The sequence below is a fragment of the Chlorocebus sabaeus genome, chromosome 10 (assembly GCF_047675955.1).
Source record: "Chlorocebus sabaeus isolate Y175 chromosome 10, mChlSab1.0.hap1, whole genome shotgun sequence".
NCBI classification, from domain to species: domain Eukaryota; kingdom Metazoa; phylum Chordata; class Mammalia; order Primates; family Cercopithecidae; genus Chlorocebus; species Chlorocebus sabaeus.
In genome coordinates, this window is record NC_132913.1 from 55,360,944 (window position 1) to 55,388,239 (window position 27,296).

General features: G+C 40.6%; 1 protein-coding gene across 1 annotated transcript in view; it reads right to left on the reverse strand.

Moving 5' to 3' along the window:
* Positions 1-27,296, reverse strand: part of STK39 (serine/threonine kinase 39) — a 294,181-nt gene that overhangs the window by 111,217 nt on the left and 155,668 nt on the right. Inside the window, exons 11-12 of the mRNA XM_007965255.3 lie at positions 9,074-9,196; positions 8,948-8,977 (exon numbers count right to left, since the gene is read on the reverse strand). Of these exons, the coding sequence (XP_007963446.2) occupies positions 8,948-8,977; positions 9,074-9,196 (153 nt within the window). The remainder of the gene's footprint in view (positions 1-8,947; positions 8,978-9,073; positions 9,197-27,296) is intronic.

A 27,296-nucleotide genomic window follows, 5' to 3' on the forward strand; every position in this document is an offset into this window, starting at 1 on the left:
GCTTAACAGACTCTCAATGAAAGAATGTTAGGGTTAATAAAACCTACCCCTTTAATTGTAACTAGGAGCAATTATTCACTGTATTTCAAAAATATATAAGGATAGTTGCATTTTTAAAAGACATTTACCCAAGAGAAATGCTAAAGTGATTGACAGGTTATACTCTTCTCTCAAAGTTAGAAACCCAACTCTAAGGTTACACCCAAATTATTTTTGCCTGGAGCTCTACTTTTGTGAACTCTGCCCTAGAGCAAAACTTGAAAGACAAAAAAGAAAAAGAAAAAGAAAAAACTCAAAGAGAAACAGCAATGAAAATGAACAAAAAGGATCTCCTATTTCTAACTTTACTATCAATTCTAAATCAGAAATCATCAAAAATTATTTGTGGGAAGAGCCTTCTAAAGTTTAAAAGCATAAAATTCTTACTCTCCATGCTTCTTCCAAAATAACTATGGTGGTAGTGAAGTAATAAGGAGAAGTATATTGATGTCTGCAATTTACTTTGAAACGCATCAAAAAGTTAAGATGGACTGAAGGATGAATAGATGGATATATATGTGACAGAGCAAATACAGTAATGATGATACCTAGATTATAGGTATATGGGGTTCACTATACAATGTTTTAATGTTGCTATATTTATTTTTACAATAAGATGTTAGGGGAAAATGACTATGTTAGAAGAACAAACTACCTGTATTCATTAACCAGCCAGAGGATCTGGGCCTACTTCAAATGGTTTCTTGTAAAGAACCTTTCAGGGTGATTCCACAATCTTAACTTAAATTTGTGGTACAACCAAAGGCCACATCAGTACTTATAAACAGCACTGTGACTTCCTTTAGTCAAAGAACTACTGTAACCTGAAAAACCTTAGTGGCATTTACTAAGAGGTAAAAACTTCTCCTTCCCCTGGGGAGACCCATCTTCTGCCCTGCACAATCATCAGGATGGAGGGCTAATCAACTAAGTGGGGGGCTGGAACCCCACACACACCCTGCAACCTCACTGTGTAGGTGTAACCCTGAATACAATGAGGGGACCAGCCTCCACTCTGATGTACAAGCAATATGGTAATTCCTCAGAAAATGTGCAGAGATGCACAGGAGAGCTGGACAGGGAGGTAATATAGTTTGGGTATTTGTTCCCACCCAAATCTCATGTTCGTGGTGGCTCATGCTTCTAATCTCAGCACTTTGAGAGGATGAGATGGGTGGATCACTTGAGGCCATGAGTTCGAGGCTAGCCTGGGCAACATGGCGAAACCCCTTCTCTACTAAATATACAAAAATTAGCCAGGTGTGGTGCTTTGCGCCTGTAGTCCCAGCTACTTGAGAGGCTGAGGCACGAGAATCACTGGAACCCAGGAGGCGGAGATTGCAGTGAGCTGTGATCGTGCCACTGCACTCTAGCCTGAGTGACAAAGTGAGACTCTGTCTCAAAAACAAAGAAAAAAAAATGTCATCTCCAATGTTGGAGGTGGGGCCTGATGGCAGGTGTTTGGATCATGGGAGTGGACCCCTCATGAATAGCTTGGGCCATTCCCTTGGTGATAAGTGAGTTCTCACTCTGAGTTCACACGAGATTTGGTCATTTAAAAGTGTATGGCACCTCCTCCCCACTCTCTATGTTGCTCCTGCTTTCACCAAATTATGTGCCTGTTCTCACTTCGCCTTCCGCCATGAGCAAAAGCTCCCTGAGGCTTTCCCAGAAGCTGAGCAGATGCCAGCATCAATGCTTATACAGCCTGCAGAACCGTGAGTCAATTAAATCTTTTCTTTCTAAATAATACACTCTCAGGTAGCAATGCAAGGATGGCCTAATACAGGAAGCCTCTGTACAAAACATCTTCCTTGACAACAAACTGTATTCCTCCAGATGTCACTACTACAGATCCATTCTATGGGATTAGGGCACGGTCTTTTGGGTATACTCTTCTAAGTGTAAAAACTTGTAAGAAAGCTAACACATTATGCAGCTGTCAATTTATCAGGGTTTTTCTTTTCCTTTTAAACAATTTGCTATAGGATGGACATTTGAGAGAATGAGTGTTTTGATGGGAAGGTGTATTAGTCCGCTTTCATATTGCTATGAATAAATACCCGAGACTGGATAATTTATAAAGAAAAAGGGGGTTAATGGACTCGCAGGTCCACATGGCTGGGAAGGCCTCACAATCACGGCAGAATGTGCAGGAGGAGCAAAGGCACATCTTACATGGTAGTAGGCAAGAGAGTGTGTGCAGTAGAACTACCCTTTATAAAACCCTCAGATCTCATGAGACTTATACACCATCATGAGAACAGCATGGGAAAACCTGCCGCCATGATTCAATTACCTCTCACCGGGTCCCTCCCATGACATGTAGGGATTATGAAAGTTACAATTCAAGATGAGATTTGGGTGGGGACACAGTCAAACCATATCAGAGGAGGAGGCAAAAACAATGAATTAATGTTGAACATCACCATGGCAATAGACTTTGATGGGGATTTAGAACAGGATAAGAGAGGAAAAGATCTCACGATGGAAACAAGAAAGAGACAACATCTGCTTTCCAATTTTTCATAGAGCTCTGCCTAACGAACTCCTTTTCTGCTTTTGCAAATATTATAGCTAAATGCAATGTGCTATCCTGGATAGGATCCTGGCAAAAACGAGGGGCATTAGTAGGCAAACTAGTGACATTGGAATAAATTCTGGGGCTTAGTTAACAGTCACACAGCAGTGCTGGTTTCTGAGTTGTAACAAATTTGTCAGGATTACATAAGAAATCAACAGTGGGGGAGACTGTATTAAGAGTATATGGGAACTCTGCATTGTCTCGGCAACGTTTCACACGAAAATTATTCCAAAATCGGAAGTTCACTTTCAGATATACTGCAGATTTCTGGATTTCTGGTAACATATCTACCTTTCCTCACAACTACTCAGAAGGGCAGTCACCTGCAATAACCACATCTTTTAGAAAGTGGTATCATGAAAATATCAGGTTAAAGCAGTCTGTGATGACTAAGGATAACCATAATAAAAGTGGAGGGAGAAATCAAATCTCTCTGTCCATCTCCATATGGGTATAGAACAAACATGTTTGACAGCATACGGGCATTTGGAAAACATGTTTTCATAGAAATAATACACACACACACACACACACACACACATATATATATATATATATATATTTTTTTTTTTTTTTTTTTTTCCTGAGACAGAGTTTCATTCAGTCGCCTAGGCTGGAATGCAGTGGCGTGTATCAGCTCACTGCAACTTCCGCCTCCTGGGTTCAAGGGATTCCCCTGCCTCAGCCTGCTGAGTAGCTAGGATTACAGGTACATGCCACCGCGCCCAGATAATTTTTTGTATTTTTAGTAGAGACAGCGTTTCACCATGTTGGCCAGGCTGGTCTCGAACTCCTGGCCTTGGGTGATCCACCCGCGTCAGACTCCAAGTGCTGGGATTACAGGCATGAGCCACCACGCCTGGCCCATAAAAATAATTTTTAAAAGCTAACAGCAGTCTTAAATAAAATGTGACAGTAGCAATAAGTAATATAAGGGAAAAATTAGTTTTCACATTGCAACTCATTTCTAATAAAATTAACTCAATTTAAATACCAAATGTATTTTCTCCTCAGAGCAAACTCCCAGAGTTAGGAAACAGAAACATTTCCATAATTAGCCAAGTCTAGAGTCTTGATAACAAAACTTTTCAATGTACCTTTTGTGAACCCTACTGGGCTTCAGCCAGAAACCTTTCCCACCTGCTTCATTACCCTTGATTAAATGAAGACAACTTTTCCAAGGGATTTCTGAAACATTTTCTTTTTTCTTATTTTTATTTTGGAAATTTCTGACAGACATTTAAAACAAATCTTCAGGAATTTTGAGCACACCAGTTTCCTGGATTCCAGTCTGGACTTCCAGATTCCGAGGGATTTGTGCAGTTTTCCTAGCCAGTCCTTGATCCTAGCTGTGAATCAGAATCCTGTGAGCAGCTTTTTAAAAACCAAGAGTTGCCTGGACATCACCCCAAATTACCAAATCAGAATCTGTGGGTTGAGTCTAGACACTGCATTTTTAAAGGTTTCCAGTCAGGGTTGTGAATTGTTTATTTTCATGTCACCTAACTGAGATGCTACTATAAAAAAGAATGCAACTTTAATGGAAGCCTTAGCAAATGCCCTCCTCAGTTAAATGAACCCAAATGAAACTACAAATTTAAAAATAAAGTCAATTTCACTTTTTATGTGGAAAATAAGGATATAATGCAAAATTGACAAAAAGTCATAAAACATGTACTTATTATTTTTGACAAAAACATAATGGGATAATAGTTGAAAAGTTTTATGTAACTAAGAAACACTACCTAAGGAAACTGTCCTTGCAAATACCACCCCTTCCCCTGACCCCCAAAGAGATGAAAAGTGTCCAGCTAGTGGGCTCCCTTTGCTTTTATGAAATTCCCACATTGCCTAACACAGTTCCACGTGGAAATCAGGCACAGATTAAACATCTGTTTAATTAATTGTTAATAATATTAGCATTATTATTAACCTTTAGTCTTCACTGGCTTCCATCAACCAAGTAGAATATGATGATAAATAAATGAAATGAGGATGAGCTATCTACTTACTATAAATTATTAAGTACTAGTGGTTGACTAATACTTTGATATTTCTTTTTTTATTATTATTATACTTTAAGTTCTAGGGTACATGTGCATAACACGCAGGTTTGTTACATAGGTATATATGTGCTATGTTGGTTTGCTGCACCCATTAACTCGTCATTTACATTAGGTATATCTCCTAATGCTATCCCTCCCCCTGCCCCCCACCCCACGACAGGCCCCGGTGTGTGACGTTCCCCTCCCTGTGTCCAAGTGATCTCATTGTTAATTTCCACCTATGAGTGAGAACATGTGGTGTTTGGTTTTCTGTCCTTGCAGTAGTTTGCTCAGAACAATGGTTTCCAGCCTCATCTATGTCCCTACAAACGACACGAACTCACCTTTTTTAAACACTCTGATATTTCTAAAGTATCAGTATAAAGTGTTAGGAACACAGGGCCAATTTTTCAACGTGGATGGCTATGAATCTCAAGCCAGATCTGAATCCCAAGATAAGTACTGCAACTCTAAAATCTTACAGATTATACTAGAAATTCTCTCGGTAAACTTAGGAGGATCTCCAAATATGGCCCAGGATAAGGTGGATCTTCTCAATGTCCCTCTGACTGACAAACATCCCACTCTGGCCTTCTCAGTCTTCTCCGATTAATACTGTAATACTTGGACATTCTACCTCACACTTACTGGGAGGACAAACAGCCCCTCACTCATTAAGCATTCCTAAAATATCCCTAGTTCATTGTAGCACCTTACTCTGTCTAAACATGGTACTAACAAAGCTACTTTTCTGAACTTCACCTCAATCATATGTCTTCTGATCCCTCGGGTCACTTCTGACCTACTCATAAATACTACATGCCTACTCATGCACCTGTTTAATAATTGACTTGCAGTGCATACCCAATTCATGCCATCAGTGAACATGTATAGAGTCTACCAGACGCAAAAGAAACACAAACTTTCATGTTTTTCATTTTTTTCATAAAATACTATCTCAATCTTCTGGTGGCGTATAGTCGAAAAACAACTGAATTGCAATGTAATGACAAACATGAAAAAGCTTATTAAAATGTAAATACTCTGGCATTTAAATGTGTTATTTGGCACAGATAAGCACTTTCGCTCTCAAATATGTTGACAGGTATAAGGGGCTCTGTCAGAAGCCGTATATATCGATTGGTACAGCTATTGATAGCAACTACACAAATTCAAAATCAGCAGACACAGAAACAAAGCAATCACAATCGAAGTACCTATGATTTACTTATCTATGTGCCCCCTGAAATACATACACAAAAAAGTTAAGGGAATGATGTTTGTAATAGCAGCCTAAGTGCTCACCAAGAAGGAAATGGTTAAATAAACAATTTTCATTCATCTAATACAATACTGTGTGTCAGTAAATAAAAAGAGGCAGATCGATAGTTCCTAAGGTGGAAAGATTGCCAAAACAATCAAACAAGTTGCAAAAATATTTTCTAGTTTTTATAATTCCATTCGTGTTTTTAAAATGACATGCTAGATTTTTTTAATGAACATATTAGTACGGAAAGAAACAGAAAAGGTCTGGAAGAAAACTGTTCAAACGGATGACTTCTGTGGAACGAAGTGACAGTCACAGGAGTGAAAAGGGGAGCAGTATAAAAGTAGTCTTTCAGTTTTTATTCTATGTCATTCTCCTATGATTTTCAAATAATTATTCTTTGTCTCTTCTCAGTAAGGCCTATCCTGACCAAGTCATCTAAAATTGTAACCTCCCACCACACTCCCTGAAGCCGCCATCCCATTGTTTCTTTCTATCACTCCTATTCCATTGTAATAAACCACATAATTTACTTCCTTATTAAGGCTACTATATAGTTTACCTACTCCCAATAAGAATGTGAGCTCCACAAGGACAGGGATTTTGCTCTGTATTTCTCACTGATGTATCCCTTAAACCTACTAAGACAGGGCACATAGTAGGGACATAATACATATTTGCTGAGTATTTACATATTTAACACTTTTTAATTTCCTTTATAATAGATAAATACTTCATGCTTTGCTTACAGAAAGCAGTTTGGGGTAGTTGGCAAAGGGATACTTTAATTAAAAGCTGAAAGGACACAGGAAGCATCACTGTAGTATCTCTTAATACAGCTCAAGATAATCAAATGTCAAGGCTGTCAAAGGAACAGGTATCGAAAATCTAGCCTGAGAAGCTGTACAATAACAGGTAGGGCTTGTTATTCCTAAAATTTGGTGGAAGTGTTTACATGCAAACACATGTATCCTTTCAATGAAATAAGAGGTCTATTCATATGCTTCTTTAATTATAAATCAATACATTAAGAGACATATGGCGCTGAGAAATCAAATGAGTCTAGATGCAGTAAACCACCTATGACTTTCACATCCCACTTAAGAAGGTCAGAACTGATGCCTGAAGATCAACTCACAGCATGCTACATAGTCTTTCCCTTCCTGTCTGTGCAGAAAATATTCTTGCCAAAAAGATACTGCTATTCTCCAAATAACAAATCAGCTTTCAGAGCAATTTCAACAAGCACACAGTGAGAGATTATCTTAAATCCTTATGACCTGTACCCACCAGCCTTACTAGCAAGGCAGGATCCAATGGATATCGTCCAATGAAGATTTCTTGCAGTGAATAACACATGCTTTGTGAGTCGATGATGCTACTTTAACCATGTTATTTTGTTCTATTTCTCAGCAGAACTGACACTTTTAGTAAGAGATACTCTTAGAAACAGCAGAAAAGCCTAGACTCTGTACCTTAGATAAAATGAGAGAAAGGAAGGAGAAACACAGTTCATGATACGTGGTTAAGATCATTCTGAAAATAGCACAACATCGGTGTAGCCAATGTGTTCTATGTGGGGCTCATCACCACTGCTCCTAACAAATGGCGATGAGGTCTCTGATCAAAGCTTTTATATATATATATATATATATATATATATATATATATACTTTTTCTGAAACGGAGTCTGGCTCTGTCACCCAGGTTGGATTGCAGTGGCACAATTTCAGCTCACTGCAACCTCCACCCCCCAGGTTCGAGCGATTCTCATAATCCCAAGTAGCTGGGATTACAGGCGCCTGCCACCATGCCCAGCTAATTTTTGTATTTTTAGTAGAGACAGGATTTCGCCATGTTAGCCAGGCTGGTCTCGAATTCCTGACCTCAAGTGATCCGCCCGACTGGGCCTCCCAAAGTGCTGGGATTACAGGAGTGAGCCACCGCACCTTGCCAAAGTTTTTATTTTATGTATGAAATGGAGAGGTGAATTAAATGATAAACAGAAGAGAAAACAAAATCTGAAGGAGAGCTACCATGGGGAGGCAGGCAAGCTGGAAAATGCCTAGGAAAGACCTATCCATATGGCATGAAAGATGGAGACAGAAGGGTGAGAGGAAAGAAAAGGAGAAGAAAGGGTGGCCTGTGGCTCTGCTGCCCTCTTCCTTACAAGACCCAGCTGGCCACTGCCACTTCAAACTCAATGATGAGAGGTACTACATTTAATCAAAAGGAAATGTCTGCTAATTAAAAAAAATTGGGATGGATATCATTTATAGCCCAAAGTTTTTTTTGTTTTCTTAATGAGAATTTATTAAGGTATGCATTAATTACTAGGTCTGTAAAATATTTGGAGCTATTTAAATATGCTCAAATTTCCTCTAGAAGAATTAGCAAGTTTTGTGAACTACAGTTATCATTAGTCATTAGGCATTAGGATAATTAACCAGATGGAGGAAGTAAATCAAATATGATCTCTTAATCAAAAGATGACCAGGCCTCAAAGGGAAGCTGTTAAAATTTTCTGAGTGCTCCTTAACCTACTAAGGTATCATTCAGAAGATTTAAAAACCAAGACCAACAGATTCAACCAAGAGTTTCTAACCATTTTAATATCTACTTCATTGCAAACAAAAACCATGGAAGACATTTTGCCCGTATGCTTACTATGTTTTCTAAAGGCAGTAATCCTAAGAGTTAAAATTAATTGATTACCTAGTCTGTGTCAAGGATTCCAGGGAGGGTTTTGTGTACGTGATTGCTAATCCTCATGGCAACTGGGATCATCCTCATCTGACAGATGAGGAAACAGGCTCAGAAAGCAAAGTAATTTGCCCGGATTTATTCAGCCCAAAGTAAGTCAGACAGAATCAAGAGCTGCAAAGTCCACGTGCCTTTCCTCTTTCTTTCTACTCTGTGAGATTTTGAAGCATCTCCCCTAAATGGATCAGACTCTGATACCCCAAGAAAGAAATTAAATGGCAAAATAATAGATAAATAGCCACAGCTCACCTCTGGATTTTCTTCTTTTACTCTTCGTGACTGTAAAACAATTACGTATCCATTAATATATATAACATACACGATCACAAAAATAAAATTTACACAGATGAGCTCATCATCAACAATGTCATTTACCTTTTCCTGAGAAAAAGCTGCTTTCCCTTCTTCGCTCTTCTCATCCATCTCATCGTCACTCCACTCCCAGTCCCCATCTTCGGTTTTATGAAGGTGACCACTTGACCCAGGAACTCTTCTTACCTGAACCAAAACAAGCCCACACAATTCTTCACTAGTCGAATGTGAACCATTTCACTGGTGCTGCAACTTGGGTTATACAGCATACACACCAACCTGAAAATAACCTGAGTGGCTGTGAATCCAGGGATAGCTAGAGGTCAAGATCCAAAAAGACTACACAGCCTCCGACTCCCCAACTCATCCTCTTTCCAAAAATGCTGTGTTTTTTGAAATGCATTACTATATACATGAAAAACAAAATATTTTGGAAGAACATTGCACACATAAGCAATTAAGGATCAAGCTTATTTTTCACGTTTACTTCAGTTAACACTGTATTAGTTGCCATATATAAAATGCCATGTGGTAGGCTTCGAATTGCCTAAGGAAGTGCATGCAAGCAATGTCCTGCTGACTGAGCAAAGGCAGAGAAATCAGGAAGCCTAATGAAGCGTACTAGACTACGGGTATGGGCGATCTAAAAACCTAAGACAACAAAGCAAACACCCTCCTATTGCCACCTCACTCTCTTGCAGAACCTGACATTATGCTTATTTCCCCAGGATTCTGCTCAACCTATTTGAACAAAACAAAACAGCACCAGACCATTCTTAACACACTTTGTAGCACTTATGAGACTTGTGAGATTGCTAGGAACACAGCTTGATAATCAGCAGCCATGCTAGTGTCTAGATTATAATCAGTCTTCTCCATTATTTCAAATTGTTTTGAGCTAGGGTAGAGATGTAATCCATAGGGCAAGCTTTCCAAATGTCTTTGTGGTTGGAAAAGCAAAACTTTTAAAACGACAGGATGACTGAGAATGAGCCTGTGAGACCAAAGTAATTTGCTTAAAAAATGTACTGAGATGTAATTAAACAAAGCACTGTAGCAGATGAACATGATGTGAACGTTAACAGCCGTGGTCCAAGGATTCAGAGAAACTTCAAGTGGAAAGGGAGCTTCCAGACAATCGAGAGCAATCTCTTCATTTTACAGATGAGAAGATGAAGGCCCAGAATGTGACCCCAGATCACGCAGTAATGAAGGCAAAGCAAGGCGAGAAACAAAGCCTCAGACTCCCACTCAAATGTGACTCTCCTTATGCCACTGAATGATAACCGCCAGCAAGAAGTTATCGAAAAATGCCCTTTGAAGACTGAAAGACTACGATGTGAAGAAAGTCTACTTTTTATAATAGACACTATTTAGTTGTATCACAGGAGCTTCAGTGAAACCAAGGGAAACAGCACAGAACTTACATTTAAATATTTAAGTTTAGTATACACGTCAGACCAGCGTGAAGTCATAAAAAATGCATGCTGGGGTTGGCTTTGATTTGAGGGCCTTACCATCTAGAACCTGTAAAAGTAATCCCGACCAGTTGGTCTAGAAGATTTGAGCTCCAACACAGAAAGCCAGAAAGAAAGTGCAAAGTACTTTTTCGTAATTGCAAATAGTTATGCTATTTTTTTTAAAAAAAGCTTTTTTTTCCCACCCCCCAAAATTTTTTTTAACTAATTTATCTTTGAAATAGTACTTAGTAAAACCCCTTCTGGTCTTGGCATCAGATATTTCTTCCACTTGCATTTTGAGTTGTTCTAAAAGTCTTTTCTAATGATGGTGATTTTAATGGTGCTTATAGATGTTGGCAAAGTACTATAGAAAAAATGCCAAAATGCACTTCAGGATTTGCAGAACAGATTGCTCATTTTAATGCCTGCAGAAATCGCTAAAGAAAAATAATTTTCTGTTGACATATACAATAAAATGAATTATTTTCTTAGCAACGCTGATCATGGTGGTAGCAACATAGAGAAACATATGTTAATGACTACATTTAAAAGGAAGAATTTAAAGCCACGTCTATTACAGAACATACTGTCAACTAAGAAGTGAAAAGTAAAATTATCTATCAGACACAGAATAAAACTCTATCTTTACTAAAATTAGAACCCAAGGATAGTTGGTGAATTAGTATTCTTTAAGTACTCACCCAAGAGATTATACTAAGGAAATACTCTTTTCCAGAGAGAGTCCAGATTAACATCCTAAAATTTAGTTTACGTCCTTTCCCCCTCTGGCTCTATGTTTATAAGCTCTGTCAGTTTCATTTCCACAAGCAGAATCCAACTATAAACAATAAAATGCCCATCCGCTTCCATTTTTATTTTAGTTTAGAGCCCTGGCTGTCCCTCTGTTTGTTTTATTTGCTGGAAGAGAGAAAGATAAAACAAAATGTCTAGGACGATAGCTCTAGACATTGAAATAAATGGCGGGATGTGCCTTTAAGCAATAAACATTGGTTGAACAAATAAATATACAAATGTTGACCAAATTAAGAGAAAGAACATTCAAAAACCGATGTATGGAATAGTATTGGTAAAATTGTCACTAGAATAAGAATACTAACTTGCCTTTGAGAATGTCCCCTCAGCTTACTCCTAGGAATAAACTTGCAGCATAATTTGAAACCCAGGTTTCATGGTGGATTTATGTGACATTGATGTCTACCAAAGAGACCAGAAATCAATTTTACAAAGTTACATCCTTGTAGGGAATTTGTAGGGATGATGAGAAACAAGTTTTATCTTTTAGAGCCAACTAAGTTTCACACAGTTTAGCAAATGGTCTTATTCGGGAACTGAATAATACCTTGCAAAGTTAAAACTTCAAAAAAAAAGAAAAGTGTAGAAAAGCTTCCATCTTCCCCTCACCCACTACAATGACGAGAATGGAGATTATTTGCCCTTGGAATTCTAATTTCATTGGTTATTATACTGCTCTTGTTCCACTAAATGATTTGCTCATTTAGTAAAGCCAAGAGGTGGTAGAATGAATTTATTCTCTATTTTCTCTGACAGGGATTTTTAAAAATCCATTGCTTCTCAGAGAAACAAGCTCAATTTAAGTGATACCTACAGGAATTCATAATCTCACAAATTCTTCAGGTCACAGTTGGCAGTAGTGAGGTTAGAAAACGTTTTATATTTTCTTCTCTTTATCTAAATGTGATTTTTAATGACAACCCATTAAATAAATGCACTCAAGTTCTGATTCCCACAAGAAAAGAAGGCAGGCTCAGCCAGATGAACAAAGGAGAAGCATGGTTCCTGGCCACTGCTGGTGGCCAACAGGCAAGATGTAGGTGGCCACTGGGCAGGGTTAGGACGAGCAGCCACAGAGAGGAGATGGCAGGAATGTAGACAACAGTCTCTAAAGCGGTCTGACCCGTCACTCCAGTGCTGCACCTCTAAACGAGAGCTGTCTGTAAATACAGTTGTACCATTCCCATGCAACTCAAAGGAGGCACCTGGCCCCGACACAGGAATTGGGAGGAAGGATATGAAGAACCAGCAGGTAAAGTTTCTATAAGAGCATGCTAAATATGTCAGAAATGCAGGCGTGTGACTCTAACACTCTACTGAACAAAGGAGGAATGTGACCCAAAGAAATACTGACCAAAACTTAGTAGAATTTGTCTCAATCTGGCATGTCCATCTGTCCAAAAAAAAAAAAAAAAAAAAAGCACCCACTAGCCTCTCCCACTGCCACATTAACTTCTCCCTGGAAATGGGACTTGGGAATCTCCTTGGAGTGATTTTTACCCCTTCGGTGGGAATCCTGCACTCACAGCCTCTCCTCCACCTGCTGAACATACGACACGCTGACTACAGTTGAAACTCAAGTGATCCAGGGAGCCCACTAGCCTCAGGTCCACCTATCAAGAACCTACTGCACCAGCAGAAAGCAACACATAGTGACATTCCTGTTACCAGGCATACTACTGATGAAAAGTATAAAAAATGTTTCTAATTAATTGCTGTTTATCATGTACTTGAGGCACTGCCAAGAAAACAAAAAGCCTTCTAAGTCATGAAACATTAACAAAATGTGACTCAGTAAGACTTTAGCAGTAAGTATTTTACTGTCTCCATAGTTTATACACTGACACTGCTCCTCTCTGGCCATCACCTCTCTCGGCATCTCCATCCTATACCTACTGCCTGGCCTCACTGTCTTCTCCTGCCCTTCCACCAGCCCCCTCCTGGCTCCTACTCCTCAGCATGCAAGGCCTGGCACCCACAGCTGACTCCAGATGCTGCAACTGCTAGTACTCAATGTCTCCATGTCTCCTGGCCAGATGAACCTTCCTATCCAATCCACACTTGAGAAGCAAACCCTGGGGTCAGCCCCAACATGTACTCTCTAGTCCTGAACTACAGCCAAGAAGAACACCAGTCAAGTGTGCGTGATGCCATTACAGATGACCACCAGGCACTCCCAGATGGGCCATCAGTGCTGCTACAACCCTGCTCCTCCAAGTGAAGCCCATAGATGGGGCAACAGCAGCACCGGGGAGGGAGCTTGTTAGAAATGCAGAATCTTGGGCCCCACCTAGACCCACAAAATCAGAATCTTCCTTTTTAGCAAGATCCCCCAGGGGTCATATTCTCATTCACTGTGCGTTTGAGAAGCACTTTCATATTCTCATTCACTGTGCGTTTGAGAAGCACTGTGCATTTGAGAAGCACTTTCCCTCATTGCCAGCCTAGCCTCTTGCTCCTAGTTGGTATTTATACCATGTTAGGTACTATGTTCTACAGATTTTACATGTATTAACTAATTTAATCTTCACAGTAGCTTGTGAGCTCAGAATCATTGTACTGCCCCATTTTTCAGAGGTAAAACTGTGATACAGGGAAAGTTAAACCACGGCCCAAGCTCATACAGCTGGGAGGTGACAATAGTAGGAGATACAAGAGCAGGAGTCAGACCCCCAACTCTCCTTTCCTCTCTCTGCTACTGCAGCTTACAGTAGGGCCTCCAATCATTTAAAATAACTTCCTCTGCTACCCTGAGAGCATCAAGTCCATCCACTGGAGCACAGGTGACTCGTTATGTTTCAGTAAAGAGACTGGTGGCATTTTGGCCCTAGAGATTTGTGGAACTTTGAACTTGAGAGAGATGATTTACGGTATTTGGTGGAAGAAATTTCTAAGCAGCAAAGCATTCAAGAGGTGACCTGGGTACTGTTAAAGGCATTCAGTTTTAAAAGGGAAATACAGCATAAAAGTTCAGAAAATTTGCAGCCTGACAATGTGATAGAAAAGAAAATCCTGGCTGGGAACAGTGGCTCACACCTGTAATCCCAGCACTTTGGGAGGCTGAGGCAGGCAGATCACAAGGTCAGGAGATGGAGACCATCCTGGCTAACACGGTGAAACCCCATCTCTACTAAAAATACAAAAAGTTAGCCAGGCGTGGTGGTGGCCTGTAGTCCCAGCTACTCGGAAGGCTGAGGGAGGAGAATGGCGTGAACCTGGGAGGCAGAGCTTGCAGTGAGCCAAGATGGCGCCACTGCACTCTGGCCTGGGTGACAGAATGAGATTCTGTCCCCAGAAAAAAAATTAATCACCAAGACAATGGGGAAAACATCTCCAGGGCATGACAGAGAACTTTGTGGCAGCCCTTCCCCTCACAGGGCTGGAAGTTTAGGAGGAAAAAAATGGTTTCATGGGCTGGGCCCAGGGTCCCTCTGCTATATGCAGTCTAGGGACTTGGTGCCTGGCATCCCAGCTGCTCTAGCCATGACTAAAAGGAGCCAAGGTACACCTCAGGCCATAGCTTCAGAGGGTGCAAGTCCCAAGCCTTGGCAGCTTCCACATGATGTTGAGCCTATAGGTGCACAGAAGTCAAGAACTGGGAACCTCTGCCTAGATTTAGAAGGATATATGGAAACACCTGGATATCAAGGCAGCAATTTGCTGCAGGGGTAGAGCTCTCATGAAGAACCTCTGCTTGGCCAGTGCAGAAGGGAAATGTGGGGTCAGAGGCCCCACACAGAGTCCCTATTGGGGCACTGCCTAGTGGAGCTATGATAAGAGGGCTGATGTCCTCCAGACCTCAGAATGGTAGATCCACCTACAGCTTGCTCCGTGGGCCTGGAAAAGCCACAGACACTCAACGCCAGCCCATGAAAGCATCTGGGAGGGAGGCTGTACCCTACAAAGTCACAGGGACAGAGGTGCACAAGACCATGGGAAACCACCTCTTGCACCAGTGTGACCTGGATGTGAGACATGGAGTCACAGGAGATCATTTTGGAGCTTTAAGATTTGACTGCCTCACTGGATTTCAGATTTGCATGGGGCCTGTAGGCCCCTTTGTTTTGGCCAATTTCTCCCATTTAGAACAGCTGTATTTACCCAATTCCTGTACCCTCACTGTATCTAGGAAGTAACTAACTTGCTTTTGATTTTACAGGATCATAGATGGAAGGGACTTGCCTTGTCTCAGATGAGACATTGGACTGTGGACTTTTGAGTTAATGCTGAAATGAGTTCTGACTTTTGGGAAGGCATGGTTGATTCTGAAATGTGAGGACATGACATCTGGGAGGGGCCGGGGGCAGAATTATATGGTTTGGCTGTGTCCGCACCCAAATCTCATCTTGAATTGTAACTCCCACAGTTCCCACATGTCATGGGAGGAACCCGGTGGGAGGTAACTGAATTATGGGGACAAGTCTTTCCTGCACTGTTCTCATAATAGTGAATAGATCTCACAAGATCTGATGGTTTTAAAAAGTGGAGTTCCCCTGCACAAGCTCTCTCTTTGCCTGCTGACATCCATGTAAGATGTGACTTGCTCCTCCTTGCCTTCAGACATGATTGTGAGGCCTCCCTAGCCACATGGAACTTATATAAGCCCATTAAACCTCTCTTTCTTTTGTAAATTGCCTAGTCTCGGGTATGTCTTTATCAGCAGCACAAAAACATACTAATACATACTCACAGCCTCTATCTTCCTAATAAACTTCACACTCTCACCCTCTTTTCCTGTGGTGTACAAAGACAGCAGAGTCCTTCTCTTCACAAGACCAATGCCTCTGGGAGCACTCCTCATGTATCTACTCACTTATTCCTTCCTTCAAGACACTTACAGCCAGGCCCTGACTCCTCTACATCCATCTGTAAATATGCTTAAGTCTCTCTTATACTTCTACTAAAAGAACCCCAGGGACCCCACTGATTTTCATTCTTCCTTAAGAATTACTCCATCACTCTTCTCTTTCACTGTCAACGTTTTGCTAAAGATAGTCTCCAATAATGGCCCTCACTTCCTATCTTATCCTCACACTTTAATACTGTGCAAAATGATATCTGTCCCCACTAGGCCACCAAAACTACTCTCTCTCCCTTTGAGATTTAATGACTTCCTAATAGTGTAATTCAATGCTCTTCCCTGTGGCCATAACACTATCTTGTAGACATTGCTGAACTCCATTCTTCCCCTTTAAGCTCTTTCCAAATCTGTGTTCATAATGTTTCTCCTCCTACCTCTCTTGTCCTTCTGTGTCTCCAACTGTTCTTTGTTCTGTCTCCACGATGAATGTGACTGCTCCCAGCCCAGTACACGTTCTCAGCTCACTAGACGCTGTTGCCCTTAGTGAACACACACCTTCTCCATGGGCTCCCTGCCCTCATCTAAGTTGATATCCTTGGAAACTGCATTTCTTAGTCTTGTTTTCCAAGTGTTCTGTTGGATATAAACACCTTATCAACTTTTCAAAGCTGAGTTTGCCACCCCTGACCCATTTGTTAATCCTCCATCTCCAGCCTCATTCTGACAATTCACCAGTGTTGTCTTAGTTAATGCCTTTGAATCTCAGCCTAATCCCCATTGCCATCATGTTCACCAGGGGCATGGTCATATAAAGCTCCTAATATGATGCCTGCCACATAATAAACACTCAAGACATGACAGGTGCTATTATCATGAATATCCTCAATGCTTCTCCCAACCCAAATCTATTCATCTATTTATAATCCAGCCCAAAATTGTTTGTTTATATATTTTCTACCACATCCCTTTAGATACCCTACAATCCAGTTATGTACAAGTTACATATTTTTGTGACTCTACCATTTCCCGTATGTATTAGCTATATCCTTGGCCTGATCTGCCCTTCCACATTCTCCTTTTTTTTTTTTTAAGCTAAGAAGCTTTTGTCAATCCTCCCAATTGAAATTTTGCCTGTACCTTTATGTCATTCTACTTTCGTGTTACATTGGACAGATAACATATCAAACCATATACTCCTTCAGGGCAGAGAGCTTGCTTTAGCCATTTTTTAAAAACCACTTCTTAATTCATTTGGTCAACAAAGTTTTATTGACTAACTACCTTCGTCTACCAAGTTCTAAACCAAAGATGAATAAAACAAAAGCTTACACCTTGGAGTAGTTCACAGTCCAGACAGGTGCACACACATTTAAGCTAGAAATGTTTTAAAAAAGACATGAATACTATAAAAAAGATATAAATCATGGGAATCTGCAGAAGAGAGGATGACTATCTATATCAAGGGACAGTATGGAAGGGTAGCTGCTACAGCATTAGCCCAGCATGCAGAGAAAGCAAAAACTTAGCACGTTCTACTGATTCATGTAATGTGGCAAGCAAAAAATGCAAAGGAAAAGCTGGCCAAGTGAGGACTGGGGTGACCTGAGGAGCACCTGTCCCACCATAAGAAGGCACCCAGCATTGACTGACGGCTGCCACAGGGAGACAGCCCCAGCATATCCAGATCTTCTGATTCTTCTAGAGAAGTGTATAATTTGGATTTTTATGTGATGCTCTTGACTTATTTTAATGTTAACATATCAAGTTAAAAAAAAAAACTTTCTCTAGACAGTCTAAAAATTAATGTCTTTGGGACAAATTCGGCCTGTGAGTTCACATCCCTGTTTTACACCAGTCAGAGGGTTAGAAATCAGACAATGGGAAAACATGGAAAGCTTTCATGTGGGCACGGTGGGGGGAAGGGAGAATGAGCAAATCTGGATTTCTGAAAGCAGAGCAGAGGATGTGCTAGGACTTGAGGATAACAAAAGCCAGAAAGAAATCAGCATGTTAATCACTCCAGTCACTACTGACATGTAACTAATCACCCCAAAACTGAGTGACTTCAAACAACAACAATTAGCCCTATGACAATCAGACTTGCTTCCAACATGGCTGACAGAAAGCATGAGAGACCCCAAGTCAGGACAAGCCCTTTCTGAATTCCTGACACATAGTAACAGTGCGAGATAATGAAATGACTGTTGTTGTTTTAAGAAGGTTGTCAGTGAGGGCTTAAAGAAAAGTGAGGGAAATGTTCCTGGAAGCTAGAGGAAAGGAGGACCCTGTTGTGCAGTGACAGAGAGTTTAGCAACACTGACATCTACGGTAAAGTGGGAAGTGGAAATTCACCTAATGAACTCAATGATCTAGCTAAAGAGATTTCCAGGCAGCCACTTCAAGTGACACCTGGGTTCTGCTCACTACCTATGATAAGATGTGAGCAGAGAGAGATGAGCTAAAGAATAAACTGTTAAATATAAACCTGTTTCTCATTCCCAATCTCTCCAGACATCAAACAATTCTCAAGCCAAGAAATGGTTTCAGAGCAAAAATCAAACCCAGGGTGAAACTGTACAACCTTTTAAGAATTCAGAAAGATCTAAGGTGGTGCCTTGCAGACACCTTCAAACATCCATAACGCCTTCTGAGGATCTTAAGAGCTTGCGTTGCAGAACCTCTGCATTAAATAACAGGGATTCCAAGAATCACAGAGTACTGCCCCTTAGGCGTCTCACAGGGAGCCCATGGTAGACAAAGCATCTTGTGGTCATGGATCTTCTCTAATGGAGTGAACCCAACAAGATTCACAGAAAACCCACTACCTTTTTTGACATTGTACTACAAAATACTGCCAGGTTAGACAAAAAGAAACAGAATACAAAATAAAAAGAGGCCTTCAGATCCTAAACTTTTGCTGGCAGGAAGCAGTCTGAGACGGCTCCTTAGCTGCAAATGCTGATTCTTTCTTGTGTAAAAAGAAGGATGATTTAAAAATCAGAACTTGAGAGGGGAGCCAAGAGCCTCAGAAAACAGCAAAACTGGACAGAGCCCTGATCAAGGAGCTGGCCCCACATGCCTGGCTTGACTCCAGAACTGCCATGGACCTGTGTGCTCCCGTTTCCCCCCTTTTGGGCAAATCTTTAAGATGTGTATCTTCCTGCCGCATCCTGAGTGTGAGTCCAACGGATATTTGTCTCTTTAGTTCACAGGCCTTAAGACTGAAAAATCAAGGAGCTGTACCCATGGCACCAGTCCTGAGGAGCCTCCTCTGTACCCAGATCTGATTCAGAGGACAAGGTCATGATTTTGAGCCTGAGCCTGAGCCTGAGCCTGAGCCTGAGGCTGAGCCTGGAGCTGCCACAGGATGAAACTTTTGGAGAGTCTTAAAAGCTCAAAAGCATATTTTAGACATGGAAGAGATATAAGTTGTTGTGGTCAGAGGGTAGAGAGAGAGAGCAAATTGTTTTTTCCAAATATGCGTGTGACAATATCTCCTGCCCCACGTGTTCAAGAATCTTGCTACTTCACTACCAACAGAGAGAGTCCAATGCTCTCTCCTTGAATCTGGGTGGATTTGTGTCTTACCTATAACCAACAGAAACGAGGCAGAAGTGAGGCCAGGTCGGAAAAGGTGATGTAACGTCTATCTTGCTCACTGGAATACTCATTGGAAGTCTTTAGGTGTCATGAAGCATTCCAACTGCCTTCAGATCCCTATGCTGTGAGGTAGCCCAGGCTAGTCCCCAGATGGCCTGACCATCTGATGCAGTGTCATGACATGAGAAGCTGAACAGTCTGAATCCCAGACCCACAGAAACTGGGAGACTTACTGAAGGACTGCTGGGGTCTTCAGCCATTTAGTCTAGGGCGATTTGTTACACAGAAATGGATGATCAAGGTAACGATGGCGATACGGGATTTACTGAATTTGTTTTCACTTTGTACACCTAGTGATGCTTTGAAAATTAGAAGGTCATATTTGACAGCCCTTGTCATACCAGATAACAGACCCTACCACACACTTTAGGTCATGTTTTCTAATTGTGTATACTCCAGGCCTCTGAACATTCAGATTTTAATTTATACTTACAAAATATCCCATCTGACTATGTTATTATACACTAAAGTATACCAAGAGGAAAAATGCCCGTTTCTATTAATCACAGGCAAATGGCAAGAGCTAAATCTTGGACCTTTTAGTCAGTGATTCCCATTAACTTTTTTTTTCTTGGCTTCTTGGAATTTAAAGCTCTACTAGTTCTGCTAACATTTGGCATACCCTTTTTCTATAATATAAACGGGTAGAACAAAGGAAGAGGATATGAAAAAGTTAATTAGAAAAAAATTCTAGAGAAACAAAGACTTTATAATTTAATAATAATAATGAAAAACACTTGGCTAGCTTGGTGAAAGACACACTTATAGCAACTTCCTTATCATGCCTGAATATTTTCTAATGGGAAGAGAAGCAAATTTGACAAACGTTGCTCTTCAGATAATGAGAATGGAATATTGTAACTTTGGAAATCCAACATGAAAGGGCAGTGTCTTGAAAGAGAATGTTCTGGAAGTTGGAAAGGAACTATTCTGAGGAGGCAGCACAAAGCACAGAGAAGCAATTCGATTTCTTATTCTGCGTCAGTCCTATCAAACCTCCAATATGGCATTTCCCCAAGCGAGGGCAACAAAGAACAATGGCAACAGCTAAGAGCCACGAAAGCAGAGTCCGATTTTGCAACTATTGTCTTTGAAAACTAAAGCTCCTGCTGGAAAGGGTGCCAAGCTGATCTGTAACTTTAGCTAATAAAGAAAACAATAGGAACACTCTGTCCTGGTAAGACAAATAGCACAGAAGAGAAAACACACATCATGTAAGACCAAAGGAAAATGCAGAAACCAAATGTTTGGCTCCACAGCAGAGTCGAGGTTGCTTTGGATACAGCAGTAAGTTAAGAGTTAGCTTACTTGTAGGAGAAAGAAGGGTGGCGAAGAGAAACAGAAGCACACAGCCAACTAAATATGGCTCCAGGCAGGGCTGGAACCAGAAGATTTCTGACAAGCAACAGAGAAGCACACTGCGATGGTCAGTTTTAGTTGTCAGCTTGGCTGTGCTACTGTCCACAGTTACTCCCTCCAACACTAAGCTAGGCATTGCTGTGAAGGCATTCAGTAGATGTGATTAAGTCCATAATTGACTTTAAGCAAAGGGAAATTATCCTTGATAATCTGGGTGGGCCTGATTCAATACGTGGAAAAGCTTTCAGAGCTGAGCTAAGGCTTCTCTGAAGAAATTCCATCTAGGGACAACAGCTTTAGCTGTGCCCTAGAGTTCCAGCTTGCCCTTCCTGACAGCCTACCCTGCGAATGTTAGGCTTGCCTAGACCGCCCCCATAATCAAACAAGCCAAGTCCTTGCAATATATCTCTTTATAGGTCTCTCCTACTGGTTCTGCTTCTCCTGTTGAAGCCTGACTGATACACTAAAATCCAGCAGGCTAGCTATTGGTATTTATAAACAAAAGGCAAATTAGCTAGCAGAAGAGCAGTACTAATAATAGCATCCACTGGTTTTTGATCATGGAATATGTTAATGTCTCTAAGTGAAATACTAAGAGAAACTGAACTAAAAGGACAACAAAATGAAAACTAAGATGATATGAATTACCATAACTTAACAGAGAGTAAATTCTTACCCTACAAAGACACCTGAAATAAAGATCAGGGGTTAGTTACTGGTTAAACATCATTTATGTTAAATCTAAGAAATGTAATCACCACCACCACCTTGGAAAACCTCCTGTCAAGAACTACATCTGCTTAGGGATTAATGACCTGAGAAAAAACCTGGAAAGACACTCAAATGCATTGATTTTTGTGGAATGGAAACTCCATTCAGACTCACAAGATATAATACAGAAATATTCCTAATATTCTAATTTCACTAAGATATCTGATTTTTTTTCAACATACAAATGTATGCAAACATTTCAGAATAACTTTTAAATGTCACTACCAAGGGGGTTTCTTCATAAAAATGATTACTAACTGCCCTAAAGATACATTTGGTCTATTACTCAGCTTACAGTTTCTGGATAAATGGCAGCAACAGGCTTTCTGAAAAAGTAGGTCAATACATAGTCAATTTTCAGTGTGGTCTCCATTATCAAGGACCAACTCAAGTCTACCACCTGCATAGAGAGAGAGATATATGATATGCCTCTTCCATGTGAAAAAGAAGGTACAGAAATCAGTTGCCATCCTGTCCCCCAGCAGCAGAACTTCACAGTTCCTCACTGTTTATCAGAGTGTGAGTTTCAAATAGAAGCATGTTTTTATTCTTCCTGGTTATAAAATTAATTCAAATCCCTATTATGGAATAGTATGCAGCCAGTAACAAGCATCAGAGACCATCAAAATATAGTAAGTAGAAAAGGCTAATAGAGAACAGCATCCACCACTGTGTAAAAGAAAATGAGGAGAGGCACACATACACATTTCTAGATACGTTTGTACATGCACAGAGCATTTCGGGAAGCATTTACAGGATGTGGTAATGCCTACTGGGTTGAAAGTGGGACTTTTTCACTATGTTGTACACTTCAAGGAGGCCCAATAAATAACCCTCTCTCCTCCTCCCTATCGCTAAAATAATTTAGAAATAAGATCAATAAGCATAAAAGGACCAAAAATCACCCTTATTACTTATAAAGGTGACATCTGAGATTGTGGCTTAAGTCTTTCTTTCTCAGTTGAGGAACTGATCTCTAGATTTTGAAGAGACTTCCCTAGAGCTCCCAGCAATGTTAATCAGCACATTCCTCCCTCACACAGGCGGTCCTCAGTGACCAAGGGCACCTCCCTGGGTGAGCAGGCCAGCTCCAGGAGAAAGTGAGGAAGAAGGGGTGGGCCACACTTTTGTGCCTGATGTTTCCCTCCAAATTCATTAATCAGATAAGTCCCTAGGCAAAGAGTGTCCAAGAATGTTTTGCTAAAGGAATATCAGGAGTGTAAAAGCAACATTCTCCCTGCCTTCTTCGTCTAGTAAAGGTTTTGCATCATTTGAATTTTTATCATTATGAGTTACACTGTCAGTCAAAACAGAAGTATCTAAAAATTAAAAACATACTTCTTTTAAAAAATGTAAACAACATAAAAGTATATACAACAGAAAGTATAAGTAACAACTTCCTGTTTCTAAACAAGGTACAAAGATGTGACTTTCAATGGAAAGGTAAGTTGCCTAAGAACTTTTTAAGAACTAAAAAATGAAAAATATTTCTAAAACCTTAACATGACAATACGGTCAAATCAAGAACATCAACTTATTTTCACCTGCGTTTATTGCAATACATGTAACAACTTAGGATTTCTAACATTTTTAATATATGTATTTTTTGAGACAGAGTTTCGCTCTTGTTGCCCAGGCTGGAGGGCAATAGTGCAATCTCAGCTCACCACAACCTTCGCCTCCCAGGTTCTAGCAATTCTCCTGCCTCAGCCTCCCGAGTAGCTGGGATTACAGGCGCCCGCCACCACACCCAGCTAATTTTGTATTTTTAGCAGAGACAGGGTTTTTCCATGTTGGTCAGGCTGGTCTCAAACTCCTGACCTCACGTGATACACCTGCCTCGGCCTCCCAAAGTGCTGGGATTATAGGCATGAGCCACCACGCCTGGCCTAATATTTTATTTTTATGCAACAAATTCTGGAATGGAGACTCACTTTTATAACAAGCTATTTGGTTCAGTCAACGAAACCGTCCTCAAGGTTTTGAATGCATAGTAACGTAAAGATATGAGTTCACATTTATTAATACTCTGCTTTTCCATTCCTCTAAGAGGTAGCTGAGTTTGTGTTCTTCTGCATTCTATCCACAGAATAATAGATACTGTTGTTTTTGTTAAGGTGGCATTTGCTACAAATTTCCAAAGATATTGAGAAAATGTTCTAGCATATAAGAAAATTAAGAAGTGGGAAAGCATGTGCCCTGAAAGTAAGATACAGTTACATTTAGAGAGAGATGTCAGGAGCTAGTGACACCATATCCTAGAACCGTTGAAGGGATATGAAGAAAACAAAAAGTAAAGAGGACTCCATTAGTTTCCGAAACCTTTGGTTCCCCAGATCCAATATAACTGAAACTCAGGGCAGTCAACAGAAAACCTTGCTCTGAAACCGTTCACCTCTGCAAACCAGCACTCAACACAGACACTACTAGTGCACAACAGATACTGTAGAAATATTAGTTGAACAAGTCAATGAATAAATACCCTAGGCTAAAACATAACACACAGGAACACTGTGGGCCAAGAGTCTCACCCTGAGACTCAAAGGCATTTTACCATGTCCTCAGAAAACAACCATCTTTTGCCATCATTGGCCTTTTCGCTGTGGGGATGTGGTTAACAGTGATGAGTACAGGGAGGCTGAGGGGCTTAATTTATTCCATCTGCTTAAGCAAAGCAGCAGCCGGTGCCAAGAAAACTCTGGGCCTTCCTCTAAGTATCTTGAAGATCCTGTGAGGCAAGGCATGGTTCTGAACGCCAAATAATGACAGAGCTGATGATCAAAATAGATGCGCCCATCTGCCTCTGAGATGACATATTAACATCTTATCGTGCTGGGAATAATTCAAAGAAGCAAACAGACCCATGTTGGTTCACTAAAATCATTTTCCCCTTGTAATCAACTCATTTCACTATCATGCTGTCTGCAAAGGGCAGAGACTTCAGATGTGAGGTTAGAAACACACACACAACACACACACACACACACACACACAATACAGCACAGACTTACACTTTGGTTTGAAAGACTGAAGAGTCTGATTCCAGCACAAGTTTAAACTGATAGGAAAGAGCCAATGGCTGCCATCACAAGGTCTCTATGCAGAAACATGCCCCACATTTAAACCTCTACCCTCTCCAACTCCATCTCTAAAGCTCACTCCACCCAAGTTATCTTCTCATGTTTCTCATATTCAAAAATCACAAAAATATAAGGAGACAAGGAATCCCCTGAATTCCCATTTCCACTGAAGGCTAGAGCCTCTGAGGCAGATGAGACAGGCACGGCCAGAAAGCTGCCCCAAGTCCTGGTGGGACAGTGTTGTCATCACACAAACTGTTTAGCTGTGGTGTCAGATTCCTCAGTTATTGGGTCAGAAAGGCAGAACAATTTTCACCCTATGTACAGAAAGACTTGACAGGCGTGCCACAGGAAGTGTCAAAATGAGAGAGAAATGGGCCTTCAACTTTCTCTTCTTCGTGGCTACTATATTCATTTTTGTTACCTTGTTTTAATGGAAGTGTTCATAAATGCATAAGGTGAAAATAGTGTAACAAACCTCTTTTACTCACCTTCAACATTATCAACATTCTGCCAATCTGATTTTATCTATACATTCCAACTCTTTTGCTTCAGTATTTTTAAACTAAATCCCAAACATCGTATCATTTTACCTGCAACTACTTCGGTATGCTTCTCTGATAAGGACATTTAAAAACATGATCACAATATCATTTTCCCAAAGAACAAAATTACCTATAATTCCTTAGAATCTAATATCAGTGTATGTTCAATTTTGTCCTACTGTCTCAAAAATGACTTTTTCAGTTTACTTTTATTCAAAACAGGATACCCCTAAAATCCACATGTGGTCCACACTCTGAAATCTATAACCATTCTTGTCAGGGTCTCTCTTAGAGCCATCATATCCACTTAAACAAGCTCTGATTTAGATGCTGCTGTTTCAGCCAAAAGGACAGAGTAGGAACGTCTATGTTTTCCTATTGCTAACAGAAAACACCATCTTCACAGGGATCAGACACCTGTTCCTTACATCACCAGGACAATTCTCAGTCCTCAAGGAAAGCAATGTTGGAAGCTCCACTGTAAAAATGCTCCAGACAGGAGTTTTATTTCAGGGGCAATGTCTCAACTGTGATCCAATTCAATATTGAAAAGGGCCATAAATTCTATCTTGTTAATTCACTTCATATTAACAGGAGACTGCCAGAGCAGCAAAATAAATAACATAGATTTACCTGTAAATGGCTCTGAAAGACCATGTATTCTAATTCATATATTTTCCTAATAAGGGCCAGCCACCGATTTTAAAAACAAACAAGAAATGACATAGTTGTATATTCTCACATGGTGAATAAAGATAAAATACAGTTTAAAAAATTCAAGCTTCAGAATCCATGGTAAGATAGAGGAGAACAGGTTTTGACAGAAACTAAGTGTCACAAGTAACCCAGGTCACACTGCAGGACCCAAGCTTCTTTATCTAAGGATCCAATCCTCTTATCATATCTGCTCATCATTAGTAAAACTAAGTATATTTGAGTACCATCATTTTTTTTTTTCTTTCCCTGCCTAATCCCAATAAGAGTCCAATGGCCGCATTGTAGATGGCTAAAAGCAGAAGGGCAAAAAGGCACTCAGAAAATTCAGAGTATGGAGGAGAATCTGTTCTTGAGTCAAGAGGCTGTGTGCAGGCTACAGACTCCCAGGGTACAGAATCTCTTGCACACAATGTTCTCAGCTGTCCCTCCCGTGGTTGGACACACATATTTCTCTCTCCAGATCATACTCTCCCGTGATTTGCAGACATGCATATTGGTCTCCTGTGCATCTCCCCTTGGAAGCCCTGCAAGCATCTCCAGCTCAACACATTCAGAATGTTCAGCATCTTTCCCAGGAAATGTTTCTCCCACCTTTCAAACAGTCTCTAAGTCAGAAAGCAGGGAGTCAACACCGAGCTTTTCCATAAAGCTCTCCTTATCCTTCACCATCTTCTCAAACTCCCATTCCCATGAAAATCTTTCAAGACCTAAGTTGTACTAGTCCATTCTCATACTGCCATGAAGAAATACCCGAGACTGGGTAATTTATAAAGAAAAGGAGGTTTAATGGACTCCCAGTTTCACATGGCTAGGGAGCCCTCACAATCATGGCAGAAGGCGTGGGAGAAGCTAAAGCAACATCTTACATGGCAGCAGGCAAAAGAGCATGTGCAAGGGAACTGCCCTTTATAAAACCATCAGATCTCATAAGACTTAATCACTGTCACAAGAACAGCATGGGAAAACCCGCCCCCATGATTCAGCTACCTCCCACTAGGTCCCTCCCACGACATGTGGGGATTATGGGAGCTACAATTCAAGATAAGATTTGGGTGGGGACACAGCCAAACATAAGTCATG